The sequence below is a fragment of the Diadema antillarum genome, unplaced genomic scaffold (assembly GCF_040938485.1).
Source record: "Diadema antillarum isolate AM-2024a unplaced genomic scaffold, OU_Dant_1.0 seq00000383_RagTag, whole genome shotgun sequence".
NCBI lineage: Eukaryota > Metazoa > Echinodermata > Echinoidea > Diadematoida > Diadematidae > Diadema > Diadema antillarum.
In genome coordinates, this window is record NW_027271381.1 from 1768751 (window position 1) to 1789313 (window position 20563).

General features: G+C 39.2%; 1 protein-coding gene across 2 annotated transcripts in view; it reads left to right on the plus strand.

Moving 5' to 3' along the window:
• Positions 1-11727, plus strand: part of LOC139731736 (F-box only protein 32-like) — a 30705-nt gene extending 18978 nt beyond the window's left edge. For both annotated transcript variants that reach the window (XM_071642616.1, XM_071642617.1), the window contains exons 7-9: positions 5107-5292; positions 9270-9416; positions 9789-11727. In XM_071642616.1, coding sequence (XP_071498717.1) covers positions 5107-5292; positions 9270-9416; positions 9789-9917 — 462 coding nt within the window. In that variant the 3' untranslated portion in view covers positions 9918-11727. The remainder of the gene's footprint in view (positions 1-5106; positions 5293-9269; positions 9417-9788) is intronic.
• Positions 11728-20563: the final 8836 nt, after the last annotated feature.

The window sequence follows — 20563 nt, forward strand, 5'->3', positions numbered from 1 at the left end:
GTCTGGGAATGGGGAAAGAATCTGTTTTCGTCACGGCATTTACCTTTCGGTAATCTATATAGAATCTTTGAAACCCATCCGGTTTGGGCACCATGACGATTGGGGAGCTCCAACTGCTTTTACTAGGTTCTATTATGTCATTGTCTAGCATGTATTGAACCTCTTCCCTTACTTTTTGCAGTTTGCTCGGGTTTAACCTGTAAGGGTTTTGCTTGATAGGGTCAGCATCTCCTACATCAACATCATGTACAGCAAGAGGGGTGCAGCCTGGTTTGTCCTTACACAATTCTTCGTACTCATGTAACAGACTAGTCACATCTTTCCTCTGATTTTCAGGTAGGTAGTTCAGTGCCTCATCTACTTTCCCTAACATCTCTGAGTTAGACAACCTGGCACTAGAGGGCTCACTTCCATGCTCATCTTGAGCTTCTCCCTCTTCATCTACTTCTTCTACTACCACCTGAGCTACGCCTACCGGCTGACTAGCCTTTCTCTCGTAGTACTCTTTCAGCATGTTTACGTGACACACCCTCTGATCTTTTCGTCTATCTGGCGTACTGATCACATAGTTCACATCATTGAGTTTCTTTTTGACACTGTATGGGCCACTGAACTTGGCTTTCAGTGGTTCACCTTGTATGGGCAGCAGTACAAGAACTTTGTCACCTGGGTTGAAAGTTCGGGCTTTGGCATTTTTGTCTGCCTTTCTCTTCATAGAGTCTTGTGACACTTTCAAGTGTTCCCTAGCTACCTCACAAGCCTTTGAAAGCCTTTCACGAAACTTTGACACGTAGTCAAGTAGGTGGACCTCATCATCCTCAGTCATGAATTTCTCTTTGATGAGCTTCAGTGGGCCCCTAACTTCATGACCGTACACCAACTCAAATGGGCTGAAACCCGTCGACTCATTTGGGGAGTCCCTCGTTGCAAACAGCAGGAAAGGGATGCCCTTATCCCAATCCTCGGGATACTCCTCACAAAATGCCCTAATCATTGTCTTTAGGGTCTGGTGGTAGCGCTCCAACGCACCTTGGGACTGGGGATGATAAGCTGACGACTTCAGCTGCTTCACACCCAAACGATACATCACCTCTTGAAATATGCCTGACATGAAATTTGACCCTTGGTCAGACTGCACTTCCTTGGGCAACCCATACCTAGTGAAAAACTGCACTAGAGCATCTACCACAGTCTTAGCAGTGATATTTCGCAATGGGATAGCCTCTGGAAACCGTGTAGACATATCCATGATTGTCAAGAGGTACTTGTGACCCGACCTAGTCCTAGGCAAAGGTCCAACACAGTCAACTAGAACCCGACTGAATGGTTCTTCAAACGCAGGTATCGGAATCAATGGCGCCGGCTTCACTGAATGCTGTGGTTTACCAGCCACCTGACATGTGTGACAAGTCTTGCAAAACTCAGCCACATCCACATTCAACCCTAGCCAATAGAAATGCCTCATGATCCGATCCTTTGTCTTTCTGACGCCTAAATGGCCGCCAACAGGTAACTCGTGAGCAATCCTCAAGATCTCACCGCGGTAACTAGGAGGGACAACAACTTGACGGACCACCGTCCAATCCTCATCAGCTGGCCTATGGGGAGGTCTCCACTTCCTCATCAAAATGCCATCTTTGACATAATAGCACTCAGGGACCTTTTCAGCCTCAGCCTCAGAACACGCCGTCTGAGACAAGCCTTTCAACTCAGAGTCTGCCTGCTGTGCTTCAACCAAGGAAGACTTGCTAAACAGCCCATCGCTGTTAGCCTCGGAGCCTAATACAGCAACCCCATCATTCAAATCCTTGAAAAAGGTTTCTGCCAACCAAACACCGGAATTCTCCTCCACATCAACAGAATCCGCATCATCTTGAACAGCTCTACGAGCCTGAGACCTAGTCACAACACAATCTGGGAAAATCCCAGGAAACTCCTCCTGCAACTGCTCAGTTTCAGCAACCACCACTGGTTTATCCGAAACAACTGGAGACGCAACCACCTTGTCCCCAGCCAAGTCATTCCCCAACAAAAAATCAATGCCTGCCATAGGCAACTCAGGAACAACTCCAACAGTCACAGGACCAGAAACTAGGTCACACTTCAAATCCACTCTATACAGTGGCACTGACATATAACTGCCATCAACAGTCTGAATCAAGACTTTTGCATTCACTGCACTATCTGGTGGAAAAGTCATACCACCATCCACCATCAACGACTGAGAGGCCCCCGTATCCCGCAGGATGACTACTGGCTTACCTGCCTCACCAGAAGTACATGGGGTCACCTCACCATCAAACAAAAAGCTACGATAGCTCTCATCCACCTGCTTCAGCCTATCTTTGAATTTGGGAGATTGACTTTCAATGGCCTGTGTTTCACTGAACGGGACACTGTTTTCAGGTAGGACACTTTTTGACATGACAAATCCCAAGTCCTTCTTTGTTTTGTTTTGCAACTTCCAACACTGTGACTTTACATGCCCTGTCTTATTACAGTGAAAACATTTGATAACATTTGCACTTGTACTGGACCCTTTGTCAGATTGAGGCTTTGGTGCCGATGAAGTTTCAGAACTCGTGCCTTTTTCAGAACCAGCATTCTTTGGATTGCTCGACTGATTTTTATCTCTCTTATTTCCAGAGAAATTCCTGAAAGGTGGTCTGTTGTCATTTCTGTGGGTCAGCTCATACTCATCAGCCATCAAGGCTGCTTTATGCAAACTTGTCACTTTGTGATCATCCAAATGCGACCTCACACTGAAAGCAACACTCTTTTTGAATTCTTCCAAGAGAACAACCTCACGTAGGTTATCAAAGTCCTGATCCACTTTAAGGGATCTGTACCACCTATCAAACATCATTTCTTTTTCTCGAGCAAACTCAACATGTGTCTGGCCTGGTTTGCGGTACGAATTTCTGAATTTGTGTCTGTACGCCTCTGGCACCAACTCATAAGCATTCAACACTGCTTTCTTGACTGTAGCATAGTCACGTGATTGCTCTTTTGAGAGAGATGAGTACACATCGGCTGCTTTGCCGACAAACACACTTTGAAGGAGCATGGGCCAAAATTCCTGTGGCCAGTTCAAACTGTCAGCCACCTTCTCAAATGACACAAAATATGCATCAACTCTGTTTTCTTCAAACTTTGGCACCAATCGAATGTTCTTGGCCAAATCAAATTCAGGGGGAGCCCTTTCACGATTTCCAACAGTCTGTGCATGAGTCAATTCCATCTCACGCAACTTCATTTGCTGCTCCATTTCGAATTTCCTCATTTCCATTTCTCTTTGTTCTCTTTCCCTCTCTCTTTCCATTTCTCTTTGTTTTTCCTTTTCCTTCATTTCCATTTCTAGTCTCATCTTCTCTTTCTCCAGTTCCAATCTAGCAAGCTCAAGCCGTGTTTGATCTGAAATTTGAGCTTGATCTGGAATGTTGATTTCTTCTTTGAGCTCAATGTGACCAGCTACTAAGTCAAGAATCTCTGCCTTTCTTACACCTTGTGGAACATCTACATTCAAATGCTGTGCAACAGCGGTCAAATCACATTTGCGTAACCTTTGCAAATCTCTGAGGGACAAATCTGTCCTCTGAACAAATGCCTGAACATCCATTGTACTGATTGACATTGTCACAATGTATTACACACAATATACAATTGAACAATCAACTCAACTGGTATTTTGTCTGTACCAATATTCTGGATTCCGGAACGTTCCAAATTCTAAGTTTTGGCTTTAAATTCACTTCTCGGACACAAGCCCCCAATTTTGTTACGACCAAAATCACTCCGAGAATGATCGCACAAAAGAAACAATCAACTGATGTTCAGGCGGTTTATTAACAGTGATATTGTAGGTACAGACTGGTAATCGGTTTCACATCAGTACAATAATGATCAATAGAAACAAATATAAGTCAGTAATGGAATCACTTACGTACGCATTACACGCAATATCCCTGGAAATGTCCAAATACGATGCTCGATGCACAAACGAATGATCCGCGATGCACCGATGAATGATTCCTCTGACGTAACTCCAGAGGCACAGGTTACGATAGTCCACGGTATAGATCTGGGGTAAAATCCACGATATACGTCCACGGCGAAACGTGCAGAGTCCAAATGTTGTGACGACCACGTCCAGTTGATGCGTTGAATGATGATTCACTTAATATTGTCCAGCTAAGAATCCAGCCCGTCACAGCTTTTCCGTAGCAATGTCCTTTGACATAAAATATGGAGTCCAATGAAGGCACATTAATTCTGTGCAGGCAAAATGTCTCCCAGGCCTTATCTCCACAAACATAACAGGTCAGCAGGTAACACAGGACTGACTATAACAAGTCGCTTCAGAGCCAGAAGTGACGTAACTCTCAGAGCAGAGGTGTTGGGTACTCTGCCTACTGCAGAATTTCTCTGGTTTATATACTATCCATTCACCCCCTTCTAGCACATTCTATAACTCTCTCCAACCTACTAGCCAGTCCAAGTTCCAGGAAACTTGGATGACTCACTGCCTAACTATGTACAAAACATCATTGCCAAGAATAACTACCAATCACATTGGGCTACAGGGACAGTGCCTCACTCAGCCAAATATGTTAGCACTTCCCAGAACTTTCTGGAATGGGTGAAATCATTCTAGATTGAGTGAGCTATAATGTATTTCCTGTTACATGCATGTACTGTATAGCTACATTGTATACCACCTAGAAAATTCTCCTCTGATCTGGTCAGCCTGTATGTACTATATCTATACCATATAGAATGTTCTCCATGAATCTGGTCAACTTGTGTACATACACATTAAAACAGCCCGGCATACAGTACATCATACATGTACGTGTACATAACTACTAGTGTGTACATTTGTGACACTCCCCTTAACTAGATATCCATGTCTGGCAACTTTTTGTTGGTTTTGTGATGCAGGGTCACATATATGTGACATATATGCTCAACCATATATGGTTGAGCATAAATGATAATAATACATACATACATACATACATACAATATGTCTGTTTTAATTACATTGTACACATGCTGCTTTGTTAAAGCCCCGGTTTAGTAGAAATCTTAATGTGACATTTAAAGGAACCAAGGGATGATGGGCTCCTCCTGACAGACCTGCCTCCAGAGTGCTTGAGACAAATCTTTGCCCGGATGCAGGATCATTGTGACATCGTGCACACTGGGGAGGCAAGCAAGTTGCTGCATCAGCTCAGTGAGGAGTGGTTACTCTGGAGGGACTTCTGCCACTTCCATTTCACTCCTGAGCAGGTATCTAACTTGGCAAATGGACTCACAATGCTCAGTATAGTTAATTCAGGCGTTCAAGACTCAATTATTGCAGTGCTTTATTTACCAGTTGGCACGGATGTCTGAAATCTGTCAATGAATGGAGATCATCTTATCCCCTACATCTGTAATGTGTTACCATGGCCTTCTTGTTGAACTAAGGCACAAATAAGGTCCAGTTTGAAATAGTTAAGTGAATGTTGATGAAAAAGCATGGGCAGCTACCCTGTAGGTGCCTAGGCACATAAAGTGTTTTGCTCACCTTTCTTGTGACAACTCCAACTATGTAGATACAAATGCAAGATGTTTGATTAAAATTATACATTTGCCCATTCCTGAAAGTTAGTTTAAACAGTGCTGGTAGTTACTTCAGCATCTAAGATTACTTTTTGTGTAATATTATGTGGCTTCCTCTTTTTTTTCACATTTTTTTTTAGCCCTCCATGGGCTATTTTATTGAATCCAGTCAAGCATTTTACATGTCAATCAACTGTTATTTGTCATAGATTCAACCAAAACGAAATATTTCTAAATTTTTCTCACTTCCATTTTGACAATAATAAATGGCAGAGTGACTGCCACTTTGTACAATTTGTTACCCCTATCCAGTACAGAATGACCATAGATCTTAGCAATGCAAATTTGAATTTTTCTTAACCTTTTTTACAAACATTTGTTGCATAAAAGAGTCGTCATACAATTTGATGCATCATTATGCCTCCGCCACGAAGTGTCGCCGGAGGCATTATGTTTTTAGGTTGTCTGTCCTTCCGTCCGTCCGTCCTTCCGTCCGTCCGTCCGACCGTAATGAATTTTGTGGACAACGTATAAACTAAAAAACCGTTCAAGGTATCCTAATGAGACTTGGTATGCATATGCATGAGTGGACGGAGTTGTGCCTATCAACTTTTTGGGGCACATGCTCAAGGTCAAAGGTCAAGGTCAAATGCTCAAAATTTTACTATTTCCCCCATATCTATGTAATGCCTGGAGGTTTTTTCTTGAAACTTGGTGTATACATGTAATACCAAATAAAGATTCTCCAGAGAGAAAGGTCAAGTGGAAAGGTTAAAATGTCACTTTTTTCTCCATATCTTGGAAATGGTTCAAGCTATCTTCATAGAACTTCGTACATATGCATGTACTGACTAGCGGTGATTATCTAGGGGATGTGGGGGTCATGGGTCAAAGGTCATGGGTCAAAGGTCAAGGTCAACTCATAATTTCACTTTTTCCCTCATATTCAAATTATACAATACCTACCCGATGTTTCTTGAAACTTGATATATACATGTATAACCTAATAGAGATTCTCTTGAAAGTTTCTTGCACAAAGGTCAAAGGTCAAGTGAAAGTGCTAAATTTCATTTCTTGGTCCATATCTGGAAGGTGACTCAAGGTATCATCATGAAACTTAGTACATATCTACAGTTCTGCATGAATGTTCTACCTGACAGTGATTCTCTTGGGAATTTTAGGGTCATAGGATCAAAGGACCAGGGTCAAAGGTCAAGGTAAAATGAAAAAAAAGAACACATCATTTGATAGTGAAATTACACTTTTTCTCCGTACCTTGAAAGTTTAATCAATACATAGACTTATAAATAAAAGGGTCGAAAGTGAAGTAAAGATCCTCAAAACCCCTAATACCTCTTAGGCAGTATAGCCATCCATCCAATTAAACCTAGTTCAAGGAAAGTGGACATTCAACACATTTGTGACAAACCTGTCATTTTGATATTTTGCCAATTATGTGAAACTCATCACACATTGTCAAGACATTGCACTATAGACCTATTAGGAGAACTATGCATTAAGGCAGAGGCATACCAGTCGCCATAGCGACATTTCTAGTTTCTCTTCTCTTTGAAACCAAAAATAACGGTTTTAAAATTAAATTTTATCTGTACCCCAGAGCCTTCATTTATTTATTTTTGTCCCCGCCGAACGAGTTCAAGCTGGGGACTATGAAATGGGCTCCGTACGTGTGTGTGTCCGTGTGTTTGTGCGTGCGTGTGTGATCAAAATGTTCAATTTGATACTTCTCTGTCATTTATGAGCCAATTTTGATCCTGTTTGCTTTATATGATATCACTACATGGGAGCTTTGAAACTTCTACACAGAATTTCAGTAGTGACCTTTGACCTTGACCTTTGACCTATATTGTACATTTTGCTACAAAATGCTACTTCACCATTTCTAACCTGATTTCGATTCCGTTTGCTTTATGTGATGGCACTAGGTGAGGGCTTCAAAACTTCTACACAGAATTTTGACCTTTGACCTTGATTTTTGACCTATAAGATACATTTTGCTACAAAATGCTACTCCTTCGCCATTTCTAACCCGATTTCAATTCCGTTTGCTTTATGTGATGGCACTAGGTGAGGGCTTCAAAACTTCTACACAGAATTTTGACCTTTGACTTCTTTGCCCTTTGACCTTGATATTTGACCTGTATTGTACATTTAGCTACAAAATGCTACTCCTTCGCCATTTCTAACCCGATTTCGATTCCGTTTGCTTTATGTGATGGCACTAGGTGAGGGCTTCAAAACTTCTACACAGAATTTTGACCTTTGACTTCTTTGACCTTTGACCTTGATTTTTTTACCTATATTGTACATTGGCTACAAAATGCTACTCCTTCGCCATTTCTAACCCGATTTCGATTCAGTTTGCTTTATGTGATGGCACTAGGTGAGGGCTTCAAAACTTCTACACAGAATTTTGACCTTTGACTTCTTTGACCTTTGACCTTGATTTTTTTACCTATATTGTACATTGGCTACAAAATGCTACTCCTTCGCCATTTCTAACCCGATTTCGATTCAGTTTGCTTTATGTGATGGCACTAGGTGAGGGCTTCAAAACTTCTACACAGAATTTTGACCTTTGACTTCTTTGACCTTTGACCTTGATTTTTTACCTGTATTGTACATTTTGCTACAAACTGCTACTCCTACGCCATTTCTAACCCGATTTCGATTCCGTTTGCTTTGTGTGATGGCACTAGGTGAGGGCTTCAAAACTTGTACATAGAATTTTGACCTTTGACTTCTTTGACCTGTGACCTTGATTTTTTACCTATATTGTACATTTTGCTACAAAATGCTACTTCCGGCAAGGACATATTGCACACCGCGTAATTTCTATTTTTTCTTGTTCTGTTTTATTCCAGATTGATTCACTGATTTCACAGTGTCATAAATGCAATATTACTTATCTTTACAACTCTTTTAGACAAAATAAACATTAATTATCATCACTGACTATTTCATCTTGTACAGTTGCTTTCTTAGAAACAGAATCCCATTTACTACAACATTTTGTACTGAAAATATCTCAATCCAATATTACGAGTAAAACAAAAATATCATAGAGTGATGATTCTCCATTCTTACACTTTCAGGGGGACAATTCAGTTGTTGTTCACATTTAAAACATATTTGAAGGTATACAATTTGTTTTTCCAAGAAGGGATTTGTAGGTGTTTCTACATCCTTGTAGGTCTTGTACTAATATTGTAATATCTATGAGGGGGATCTACCATTAGTTACTTCATATTTTTATATGCATTCCATATATGTGTGGTGTTCTTTCTTGCAACATCGATCTAAAGTTAACCAGATTTCCTTGTAGAGCTCCAGGGTCAAGTACAGTTCAGTTTTTAGGTACTTGGTAATGATAAACATTGTCTGTTTTCACAGTTTTGGCACATCTGTGAATGTAGGAATGAAATACTGTGCATAAACACTTTATGATAATGGTGTAAAACTTTACAGTCAAGAATTTGAATTTAAATTAGAAATGCAGAACCTGATTTAGAGTTACTGGTCATAGTTTGTACTGCCCTTATCGACAGACTTAATTGATTGGTCGATAAAAGAGAAAAGGATTTGAGCGGGATATTGTAAAAGTCTAATCATCTTTTATATCATCTAATGACTAACTGCAGCTGATGCCTGTGATCCCTAAGAACACAGCTGATCATGAAGTGAAATGGAAACAGATCTACAAGAGGTTGCGAGTCAAGCATGGAAAAAAAGAAGTATTTGCTGATCAGTTGCAACTGTGCTGCCACTGCTGCTGCCTTTTCTGGATGGTAAGTGGGATGACTTGATAGTGATAACCCTTGTTTTCCGCAGTGCATTTATGGTCTCTGGTTAGAAATCAACTGATCTGAAATTACAAACATGTTAAATGGACATCACAACATTGAAAGATGGCCACAATGTGCCATTTTAAAATGCATGGTTTGGGTTTACACCCTTTAATCGAAGGGATTTCATGAGATGGCATCTACAAGATATAGAAATAAATTCTAGGAATGCTTTGATTGATAATGTAAATCATGAGGACTGTTCACTACACTATTAGATATGCTATGTTATTGCAAAAGCTCACAAACAGATGAAAATATCCAAACAGTTGCCAGTAGGTAAAGAGTAGACTAATGATTTCCCTCTCTCTACAGGGAGGAACTCACCCCTGCTCTATTGAAATCCCCCTAGAGCGTGGAGAGAGGGCACCAGAACACCAGGTTGCAAAGAGTAAGAGTATCTCACCAAGTCAGCTGTCAGACATGTTTCCCATGCCCAGGTGAAAGCACTGCAAAATGATTAAGTGAGAAGAATGAACAATGTCTTATTTTTCAAAGTGGAAGATGACAGCACCATTGCACCAGCCTGCTACTTAACACACTTTCTATGTATCTCAAAGGTATTTTGATCGCCTGCTTGATGTGAAGCTTTGGCGAAGATGGTAGCTTGCATGTGACATGTTGATATTTTTGCCTTCATGACAATATACAGTTTTTGTATTTTCTTGTAATGAAGAAGCAGCATTTATCAATTATGGCATGAGTATCCATTCAAGTCACTGAATGTCAATTATATTTTACATTGTTGGTTGTCTCCCTTAGCATGAGTGTGTGGGAATTCATATTGCAATCACTCTTCCACCAAGTCAAATGAGAGATGCATAGTGATTACCTGTGAGGTCAGTGCTCAAGAAAACTTACAACCTGTTCATTTGTTTCAAGTAAACTTAGGAAAAAGGAAAACCAGCTGGCATGAGGCTGGTGAGGTATGTATTGCCACCAAACAATATCATGTCACCAGGATGTCATACTACAGTATAAGAAGTGGTCCAGGCTTCCAAACAGTTGTAGAATTCTGACAAACAATGTGCAGTAGACAATAATATATTTTCTGAAATCTGCCTGATCATATACAGCATTTACAGTGCAACTTGTGGAGTATCAATGAGTACTAGAAGTTGAAGTTTATTTTTCTCCATTTAACAGTATCAGTAGCACAAACATACAATGTATATAAATGAATATAGAACTAGAAGGAAAGAGATGTCAACATGAGTAATCAAAAAGCAGGGTACATTTTGTTTTTACTTTTGATGAGAATTAAAGAAATGAAACATTTGGGTGATAAATAATTAGGGGATGGAGAATAAAAGGTTTTGATGAATAAACTTGCATGGAGAATAAAAGGTTTTGATGAATAAACTTACATTTTGTTTTTACTTTTGATGAGAATTAAAGAAATGAAACATTTGGGTGATAAATAATTAGGGGATGGAGAATAAAAGGTTTTGATGAATAAACTTGTTTGTTGTACATTCATGAGTTTACAGATTATTCCAAAAAAGTGATGTTTTTTGTTGTTGTTGTAAATTGTAGTGCCAGGTAGATGTTACAGATGGATTGTGTTATTGATAACAAAAACTTTTTGACATATTCCAATTAGTTTTCAAAACTGTTAATTGTTTGATGTAATTAGAGAATATGAATACATTGATTGTGACATGGAAAGTGATCAAAGAACCAAACATCCTCATATCTAATGAAAACTTAAATATGTTTGAATATTTTCTTGATTCGTTTGATGTGCATCAAGATTATTTAGCTCATCTGTTCATGTGTGACAGGGCCTTTGGGTAAAACTGTATCAACACTGAAGAGGCTGCCCTGAATAAAGAAGACAACATTTTTATTATTATTATTGTTTTTGTTAACCTTACTGTGTGTATATGTACATGTACAGTACCTACCTTCCCAAGAATGGCAGAGCTCATTTCTTAATAGGCATATTATATTAAGATCCTCACAACTCAAATTTTGGTATCAACATACTGATATGTTGTTTAGAACAGAAATATTATGAATGCAAATCAAAGTAATGTTTCTACATCATATGGCATAATGACATAATTTCATGAAAGTGTTGTAAAAATGAAAATATTAGGAGGTTTTTTAGCTCACCTGAGCCGAAGGCTCAAGTGAGCTATTGCGATTGCTCTTCTTCATCCGGCGTGCGTCGTCCGTCGTCCGTCGTCCGTCGTCCGTAAACTTTTTTCATTTTCATCTTCTTCTTGAGAACCCCACGACCGATTTTCACCAAACTTGGCAGGTAGCATCCCTAGGGAGATAGGATCTCAATTTGTTCAAATGGGCACCGTGGCCCACCTGGGGGGGGGGGGGGGGGCCCAGGGGGGCCCAAACACCCTAAAATTAAGGAATCTTTAAAAATCTTCTTCTCTAGAACCAGAAGTGATAGGGCTTAGTTGATACTATGAGTACATTGATGACTGTAGTTTCAAGTTTGTTTATGAGGGAATCAGGGGTGCCCCCCCCCCCCTTGGGACCCAAGGGAGGGGGTGGGGAGGGGTCCTAATGGGGCCTAAATTGTACATTTTCATCTTCACTTTGAGATTGCCATGTCTGATTTTCACCAAACTTGGTAGGTAGCATTCCTAGGGGGATAGGATCTCAATTTGTTCAAATGGGCACCATGGCCCACCCGGGGGAGGGGGGGGGGGTCCCCAGGGGGCCCAAACCCCCTAAAATTAAAGAACCTTTAAAAATCTTCTCTTAAACCAGAAGTGATAGGGCTTAGATGATACTAGTATGAGTTAGTACATTGACAACTGTAGTTTCAGGTTTGTTCATGGGGTTGGTGGCATCAGGGGTGCCCCCCCCCCCCCCTTGGGACCCAGGAGAGGGGATGGGGAGAAGTCCTACAGTTGTAATGGAGCCTGAATTGTACATGTTCATCTTCTTGAAAACCTCATGATGAATTTTGACCAAACTTAGCAGGTAGCATCCCTAGGGGGATAGAATCTCAATTTCTTCAAATGGGCACCATATCCCTCTTGGGGGGGGGGGAATCCATATGCAGACCTAAGTTTCCAATGTTCTCAGTTAAGAGTGTGCAAGAATGCATGGAATGTGAAATTGCGATACTCAGGTGAGCGCGTGACCCCCGGGTCTCTTGTTTCCTGAAAAGTTGTGATTTTCAGATATAAGCTCTTGTCACCTTAGGGACATTATATATCTGTGTGTGTGTTTCATCAAAGAATTTTGTAGTTTTCAAGGAATATGCTGAAAAAGGTCTGTTTGTTAGCTTCCTTGTAACAGGGCATTTGTGCAGTTTAGTTTATGACATACACTTGTTTTCATTGTAGATAAGAGATATATTGCATACAAAATGTACATGTAAATCTTTGTAAAAATAAACACAACAGTAGAATAATGAAACATGTGCCGTGAGACTTCATTGGCCATGTACTATGTCTGGTGTCTGTTTCCTCTCTTTCATCCATTCAGAATTGATGTACAGTGAAGTTTTCAAAAGTTTGCTGGTAGCCAACCTCATTGACATAAGGACCTACATGTAGTTTTGAGAAGCTGTGCTGGGGTTGCTGCAAATACAAGTCTTCAGGGATGACTAAAATTTGCTTGTCTCATGCACAGTCTGCCTTTTTTGCTAACAAATGAAAATAATTATAGAGTCTCCTCAAACCTCACTCTGAAAGTTCAATTATGCAGAACCCCAAATTTTCTCAATCTTGTAGATTCTAGGTTTCATCGCATGCTTCAACCTGCAATCTAAATTGTAGTCTGTTGCAAGAGTCCAACAATTTTCTTCTACAGTCAGTGACAATCAAAATTTGGGGTTGTTAAGAAGAAAGGACGTTGAGAGTGTGCCGGCGCTCATGAAAGGCAGATACACTATGAAATGTACTGTTGTGGAAGAGGCCATTTTCACCAGTGCAACAGATTCAATTAAAGAAAAGGGGAAAATGGGCAAGTGCAGAAAAAGACAGTGTGAATGTCATTGAGTCATCTAACATAGTGCCTTGTGGGGACCTTGACATAACTGTCTTCTTCAAATGATTGTGGCATTCTTGCATGTTCTGCACACAGAATTAGTTTTCTTACAAATGAAATGGTCTGTCTAGTGTGCTTCGTCTTGAGGATGTAGATCAACACGATGTCATTTGTATGTCTTCAGCAAATCCTTGAAGACAAGTACAGTGTATCTTATAAGATTTCAATATGCTGACATACACACATCAAACATGATATGAAAAGTATCAGTCGGGTGATAGCACAGTCACATGACAAAGGCAATGCTTTAATATTCCCCCCTGAACAGACGTCTGTCCAGGGCGCTAGTGATAATGTGATAATGTTGCATAATATTCTTCCAAAGGGAATGAATGAATCTGAGGAACTGATTTATGTGAGAATAAATTATTACTTTATTCATCCATGGACATTAACACATATGCAATAATTTATGTGTATGATAATCAGCAAGAATTTATGTCAAATTTTGTACTCCTATCAACTCAGGAATGTACAGATTACCTTATTCAGGATGGGACATTATTTAAAATACTCAAGCATATTTGGGCTCTATCTACATTTAAATTACTTATTTCAAGAGAAACTGCATATTCTTTTTTCCCCTTCTTTTTTTTTTTTTGGGGGGGGGGAGGGGTTCTTTCAGTAATGTCAGCAATGGCACCATGCAAATTAGGAGTATTTTAGGAAATCAAATAAAATGTAATACAGTTAATTCATAGTACTCTATGTGTCATGTGATTGTCTGTATTTTGTGTTGGAGTGGCCCTGTGTTTGAACTATAGTGTGCAAACTCATGTTTTGTTTTCTCCAGCACATGTTCACTTTTCCATGATGTTGCTCAATGCAGATTAATTAGGGAGCTTTAGATTTTAGACGCGCGGACATTCAAAGGGAAAAAAACATGATCTGAGCGTGCGCAGTATAATGACCCGCGCTACTGCGCACGCTCAGAACATGTTTTTTTCCCTTTGAACGTCCGCGCGTCTAAAATCTAAAGCTCCCTGTTATTGTGTTCCTCTGAACAAACTTAAGATATCATAATGACATCAAAGTAACATAACTGACCTATGGTAGGTACTGAAATACAATGTATACTTATTTTAGATACTTGGGTAGCCATATATACAACCTGCACGTTCATTTCTTTTATACCATTTTTCAAGCATTTTGGGACATTCAGTCTTTTCATTTGTATAATTGTGAGCTCTTATCTGATCACAATATTGAAAATGTACTGTTTTTAAGGTCTAACCTGTACTCGTTTTACATTTCATCTGTTCATACATAGTTGTTGATCAGTTTCAGTAATATTCATTAGTGTGAAGTCATGCCAGATATGGTCATCTTTTATGTTACATGCTCTAACACTTGAAATTGTGTCTTTGAAAAAAACGAAAAGATTATATTCTTCTGCATTGAAGGACGATCCTGTATATTATGTAACCTTTTTTTATGATATCCACAATGGATGACACTTTACATCAGCTTTACATGGGCAAAACAAAACCTCTATGGAGATGGGAGGAAGAGGTGCATGTTCCTTAAATTTCCCTCTGAAATAATGCATTCAGTGTATTGTGTCAAATCAGAGCAAAATTGATTCAGTATTTTCATAATGCATGTATTCTCTTTGAAAAAATAAGAAGCCATACTTTCTGTTGGATGAGGCTGCAATAACAAAAAAAAAAAAAAAAAAACCTTTCTGTTCCATGGTGCTAAACTCCTGATGGACTTTTCAATTTGAAGCCTTTCAGTATAGGAGAATACACACTCTTGATATGTGATAGAAATATCTGTAGTTCATATCATACTTTTCCTCTGGTATGAGAAATTGTTTAAAAATGTAATACACTATATGAGTATATATTGAAAACAAATCTTAATACAATGTATTTTGATATGGAGTGTTATATCACATTGCAATATAAGTTCTGTTCATAGTACAAATGTATTTCCCCTGTCGATTGTGCTTTATTGCAGTAATATTATATTCTTGTTTTATACTAACAGCATTGTATTTCATTGGATGTAGTAAAAAGCAGTGACAGTTCATCATTCCGAAGGTTCATTATCCTGAAGGTTCATCAATCCAAAAGTGAAAGAAGGTTCTTTATTCTGAAGGTTTGTTCATCTACAAAGTGGAAAGAGGTTTGTTATTCCAAAGGTTTGTCAATCCAAAAATGAAATAAGATTTGTAATTCTGAAGGTTCATTAGTAAGCACCGTCCATATGTTTTCAGATTTAACAAACTTTATTTCATTTTCAGATTGACAAACATATGTGGAGAATGACGAACCTTATTTTCATTTTCAGAATAACAAACCTTTAGAATAATGCCACGTATGTTCTAATTAACAAACTCTTTTTCATTTATGGATTAACAAACTTTTTTTTTCAGTTTGGGATTTAATGAACCTTGAGGCATACAGAATTTGTGTGTTTTGAAATAATGAACCTTCGAAATAATGAACATCTCCCAAAAGAGCAATCTTCTTGCCAGTGTATTTCTTCATAAAATCTTGAAACTGACAATAAAATTCAAGACAATTCCAGTATTTATACTGAGCTTGTTTTTTGGGGGTTTTTTTGGTCTGTATGGATGTGTGTGTGTGTGTGTGTGTGTGTGCCTGTGTCTGTGTCTGTCTTTCTGTCTCAGTTTGTTGTGCTGTATTTAGATATTGTTTGCATACTGTGAGCTTTACAGATGTGATGCAGTGTTTAGAGTCAAATTTTTGATATATGAACTTGACACTGCAGTTCAGATGAACTCATCAGATAAAGAGGCAGTGCTTAGAGTACATGTAATTCACAACTAACATTAGTACCAAATCAACTACGGTTCACTTATCTCCATTCCACACACTATCCTTTTGTTGTTTGTTTGTTTAAAGTGATAATGTCACATTGGTGGCAAAGATAAGATGCACTATAAAGATTTAAACATAGATGTCCACATATGGGGTAGACTTGTAGATATTTTAGAAATGTGATATACCCTGTGATATTTTATTTGACATGTGAACATCCAGGGAGTTGCTAGAGAAGGAGAGACAACTCCTGCTCTCCTTTGAAGTCATGCACGGCACCGCCGAGAAGTTATGTGCTTAACTACAGGTGGGAACCAGGTGCTTTGACAAAAGAGAGCATCAATAATTGGGACTAGCGCTCTCACATCTAGAAATACTTGCCCCTACTGCAATTCGCTCTCTCTTTCAATGTGATGGCAACAATGAATTTTTGTACCTTGAATTGGAGCAGCGAATCAAAATGCAGTGTAAAACTGACTTAACAGCAAATAGTTTAAAAGCACGCCGGAACACGCTTTAGCGGATTACTTTATTTGAAAGATCAAAATATCCCAGATTAAAAGATAGAAAACTAACATGCGGAAATATGCTCATTCGTCTCTGAACTTTGTCTTGCAACTAGAGCGGTGCCGAACATGACTTAAAAGCGTAGTGGAATGTTAGACATCCCGTTGTAACGCCTTGAACTCATGTACATGTGTTTGCATTAATTATGAACAGTTGCCACTCCATCTCTGTAACACCTCCCTGGAACATCACTCCTTTGAATGTAATTTACCTTCAAACAAATAAAAGTAAATACTGTAATCTCTTGAACATGAAAGAAATGCACTCTGAACAGGTGTTGTGTTTTTTATTATGATGACAGAAAACTAATATTTGTAAACATTAACTGGATATGCCCTTTGATCCTACTCATCTGCAATCAATAATGAATATTTTGTTGCAGTGACAAATTTCAGTGTAGGATTGAAATAAGGCACATGTGTACAAGATGAGTCCAAGACCCCGTTTACAGTGCGGGGCCGAGCCGCGGCCGAGCCCGGCCTCAATTGCGCGGCCGAGCCTCGCAATTTTGTCCGTTTACACTGCATGCTGGGCTCGGCCGCGCTTTTGATTCAAACCTTTCAATATTTTGTCGTAGTGGCGCTCTGCTTGTAAACAAATGCAATTTAGTATTGTCTGGTTTTCAGACCCTTTGCCAACTTAATTCCGTGCCGACAAAGTCGCCGTACGGGCAAAGGCCTTTGCCGATGGAAAAAAAAAATCCTTTGCAGGACAAAACCACCTTAAACTATACTAGTTTTCGACGTTGAGGGGGTTAATATCCTGAATAGCGAAAGATACAAGCAGAGGGTATGGAAGCCAGACTAAAATTGGCCGCGCATTTGGCCCAGTTTGCGTTTACACCGAGAAAAGGCCGGGCTCGGACGCGGCTCGGCCGCGGCCGAGAGCACCTCCAGTGCGAGGCCAAATGCGAGGCCAATTTTGGCCTCGCATTTGGCCTTTTGCGCGTTTGCACTGAAATGAAGGTAGACTCAGCTGCGGCCGAGCCGCAGCCGAGCCTCGCACTGTAAACGGGGTCCAATATGAAATGAACAAATATGAATGGCTATCTAGTAAAGCATATGGCATGGAACAAGAGTCAATACATGGGCTCCATTTAAATCATTAAGAATTCATAACATAGCATCTGATATACGCTTTACATCACAATCAAGAAATGAATCTTTTCAGCTGGTCTGTTGTTGGCGCTGTGCCAGGTAGTGGCCTGAATGATGACAAGTATCCACATACATGTACAATTAATTTTGGTTGGGAATTTAAACAAACATCAAATTAACTTTCTTGCAAAATCAAAATCCTCAAGGAATAAAATGCCATGGTTAGAAATTAAGTCTAATTGGAGCATGTGTAACTATTTTCAGTCATTAAAATTATACAGTACATTGTATAATTTCATTGAGTTATACCATGGATTCCAAACCATGTTCTAGTTGTCTAAAATGGAGTCAAGTCAGAACAATCAGTATTAGCTTAGTCATAATATAACCTAAAATATTAAGAAAAAAATATGGAATTTCAAAAGTTTCCCACAGTTTCACTCATATTTTCAGTATTAATTGCACCACATGGTTGTACCTCTGTGTGTACTAAATCTAAAACAATACAGTACTTCCTGTCAATCTATTTCGGTCTTCATTTATGATAACTTAAGAAGAGGTTTGCAATTGCTGCTGAACGTCAACCAGATATGTGAATTACATTCTTTGTGTACAAAACAATTGAAAACTTGTATTAAAAATGATGACACCTTCACCTCTTACAGTTTGTGTATATTTGTTGGAAAAAATATAAACCTTCATTTAGAATATTACTCAATTCTTTCATGTCCAATTTTGATGAAGTTTCTAGATCATTCTGTTCTCTTGACTTTACTCCATTCATGACGGTCAACCTGAAAATGCTGTGGAAATGCATGCACATTGAATAATCACACTTGATCATTTGTTCGAGTTTGCCGCAGTGTCATCTCAAATACAGGAAGGTGGGAGAGAATTCCATAGGGTGACATTTCTTATTCTGGAGGCTTGTTAATCTGAACATGAATTAAATTTTGTTATTCTGAAACTTTGTTACTCTGAAACACACAAATTCTGTATACCTAGAGGTTAATTAATCCTAAAATGAAAAAAAAAAGAGGGGTTGCTATATATACAATGCGTCATTGCAATGACTCATCATATTCGGCATCCCTCATGTGTCGTGCATCGTCTGTCGTTCGTCATGAATCATTTTGCTGTAAGTACTTTTGACATGTTCATCTCTTTCTTGAAAACCAAACTCGCAGCAGCCCTAGGGGGATAGGACCTGGATTTGTTCAAATGGGCACCATGCCCCACCTGGGGGCACCCCAAGCAGCCCAAGTTAACCCGCCCCTAAAATTACAAAAATCTTTAAAATCTTCTTTTCTCAAACCAGAAGTGATAGAGTTAAGTTAATTAACTCTTAATTGATACTATCAATTGATACTATGAGTAAGTACATTGATGACTGTAGTGTCAAGTTTGTTCGTGGCAGATCCAGGGGTGCCCCCCCCCCCCCCCCCTTTGGAGCCTAGGGGAGGGAGGGTTCCAAATGGAGGACTTAATTGTACATTTTCATCTTCCCTTATTGGATGCAGTGTCAAATTTTCACAAAATTTGGCAGGTATTGCTTAGAATATATATTTGTACAATTTTTATAATCTGGTTTATTGTTAATATTCACTTAATTTTAGGGTGCTACTTTGATAACAACGTTATAATGAATATAAACATTGGATTTTGTTCAAAACTAATCCGAAAAGTCACATTGTGCCTCATAATGATAATAATTGAACTATATACTAGTATATAAATACAGTGAGTCTGTAGAATCATATTCACTTGACAAAGGGCTGGGAGCCTGAAAATTTGTGTGTTCTTCAAAATTGACAGCATGATTCTTTCCCATTTATGGAGTTCTTTTCTATTATTGTATCCCCCGAACAGAGTTTCGCAAAAAGGTACATTATGGTGAAATGAAGATGCCTTAATTGGTTTTTTTTTTTGGTGGCGCCCTCGCTTGTTCTGTCTTTATACATAAAAAAGGTAAATTTAACAGGGTCTGCTTGTGTGTGTGCGACGCTGGCCTTGTTTCTCGACCAATTTCTTTCAAAGTTGGTATGTATCATAGTCAAATCTATACACCTATATACACCTATTGATAATGCTGCCCTCACTGTTCCACCTTTAACAGGGTCAAAGGTCACCCTGATCATGTCAAAATTTGCAAAAATGCAATCCATGCTTGTTTAGGCAATAACTTGATTGTTACTGGATTTTACTCAGACTTGCTAAAGAGGTGTATGGGTGGTCATTTTACATATACGAAAGGACACAACCAGACACAACAGTTTGTGGCAACGGCGCCCTCAGTGTTCCGACTTGGAAGCCATGTCACGTACAGGGCTCACACCCATAAATATTTCCCCATAGGGATGTGTGTTAAAAATCAAATTTCAAAAAATTCTGTACAACAGCTGGGAGAAATGAGGTGTTTCAGCTTCACTAACCTGGATAAATTAGATATACCCTTTCATCCATCAAATTCTCAGGGTGGATAATTCAGTTCAAATTCTGTCCAGGGGTCCGCAAAGCCAGACTACGAGTTCTTATCACTCAAAAAATCACCCATTTTCCATACACGTACCCAATGAAATATAGTCCCCTCAAATTCCACCAGAAAAGCTTT